The sequence below is a fragment of the Galeopterus variegatus genome, unplaced genomic scaffold, assembly GCF_000696425.1.
Source record: "Galeopterus variegatus unplaced genomic scaffold, G_variegatus-3.0.2 Scaffold1800, whole genome shotgun sequence".
In the NCBI taxonomy this organism is placed as follows: domain Eukaryota; kingdom Metazoa; phylum Chordata; class Mammalia; order Dermoptera; family Cynocephalidae; genus Galeopterus; species Galeopterus variegatus.
The window spans coordinates 9,968-11,931 of NW_007727911.1; the positions used below are offsets into that span (position 1 = coordinate 9,968).

The 1,964-nt window shown below is 32.2% G+C and overlaps 1 protein-coding gene across 1 annotated transcript in view; it reads left to right on the forward strand.

Annotated features, from left to right (window-relative positions):
- TEX43 (testis expressed 43) overlaps window positions 1-1,964 on the forward strand; it is a 6,104-nt gene that overhangs the window by 2,086 nt on the left and 2,054 nt on the right. The window contains exon 3 of the mRNA XM_008579046.1: window positions 1,066-1,138. Within this exon, the coding sequence (XP_008577268.1) occupies window positions 1,066-1,138 (73 nt within the window). The remainder of the gene's footprint in view (window positions 1-1,065; window positions 1,139-1,964) is intronic.

Here is a 1,964-nt window from a genome sequence, read left to right on the forward strand (position 1 = left end):
AAATAAATGAAGCTACATTTGCCCTGGATGACTATTTTATATGTATTTTTATCTGATATATATTTTTTTAATGGATGGGCCAAATTTATTTATTTATTTATTTATTTATTTATTTTTATGTTGATCAAATCAATATTACTAGTATGTATATTGTTACAAAGTGTACTTTTTTTTTTTTTATGCCCCTCGTCCAATTTCTCCCCATCTCCCTCTCCCTCCCCTCTCCCACCACTGATAACCCTAGATTTCTTCTCTCCCTCTGAAGGAATAATGGTTACTCTGTTGATTTGTTGCCTAGATGATCTGTCCAATGCTGATAGGTGTGAAAACAAAAAAAAAACTGAGGAAATCAAGACTCACGTATTAGACTTAAACACCGAATTTAAATATGTTTATTATCTTAATATTGGGCTGTATTCCATGTAATTTAGTGGCTTATAACGTCAGTTTCAATCTCTTAAACAGCTTTAGCATGGCGTCATATTAGTATTGACTTTATCTTTTTCAATTACTAGAACAGGGTGTAAACTTCATGAGTTGAAATCAGTAAAGAAAAACTTTTTGTTTTGAATGCATCAAAATATTTTTCATTCTTGACCTTACTCTTAAGAGCTATAATTAAGCATAATTATTCAGAGCTATTCCACTACTGCAATTTAGTTGACAATGTTCCTAAAAAATTTTAACATATAATTAGTGACTGGTATATAAAACATTCTACCTTACAGAGTTACCAGGAAAATTAAATAAGAGAATTAAAGAAAGGGAATGTGTCCACACTGAGTAAATGCTAGTAAATGCTAGCTTATGCTTTCCTTCCTTCTATTTATTTATCCTCATAGTTTTTCTGGTAGGAGATGATAAAACTACATGTAACAACATTAAAGCAGTAACAGCCTACCAGAGATGGGGCTGCACCCTAAGACCAGGCCAGCATGCTATTCAGCAGTATCAAAGAATCAGAAGTAGATAGATGTACACTTGGCAGTAACCTCAAACAGCTTTTATTCAGCAGCAGTTGTAACAGCAGCATCACTTTATATCTATTTAACACCTAACTNTAAGGCAAGGGATGATCCCAAGACGTTATGTTATGCCATGGAAAGAGAACATGAAATTCAGGAATGTGAATCTGAAGGTATTTTCCCATAAATATTCATAATAAAAAAACCTATTCCATTCTGTATATCTATAAATAGATATGCATAACTATAAAAACTAACTTGATGCACTTTCACATAAATTTACAAGTAAAAGTTAAATAGCAGTATCTATTCAAGTAACCCAATTGCAAACTTAAAATAGATACACCAAAGGATTTCAGAACTTCCATATCATGTGAACTTGCAGCTGTTAAGAAGCTCATCAAAAGTAGGTGCTATTAATATTAAAGCTAGAGTACAGAGCATATATTTTTAAAGTAGAACTGCGTTTTCAGGTAGAGAGCCATGCAAACAGTTTGGCTAGATTTACAGATGACTCAGCCATTCGCTGATCCTATTCGGTTAGTAGTTTTAAAACATTTTTCAAATCCAGATTAACCATTTACTTGTGAAAAGATAAGTTGTTGGGCCGGCCCGGTGGCGCACTGGATAGTGTGCCGCTTGGGAAGCGCGGCGGCGCTCCNACGGAAAAAAAAAAAAAAAAAAAAAAAAAAAAAAAGATAAGTTGTTTCTTTAAGGGAGAATAAAATATATTGTGGTAACGAGACTATGAGAGCAAATTTCAAGTTAGGATTCCTAGAAAAATGTGTTGTATAAATTTGTAAATTTCAAATGGATAAGCAGTTAATGTTGAATAAGAATATATTTTTCCAAGACAGAGATACTATATGAATACTATACATAAAAATATGGCTCAATTATTTTCCTATACTTGTAAAATGCACATGTACAATGTAGCAAAATAAATGAAGCTACATTTGCCCTGGATGACTATTTTATATGTATTTTTATCTGATATAT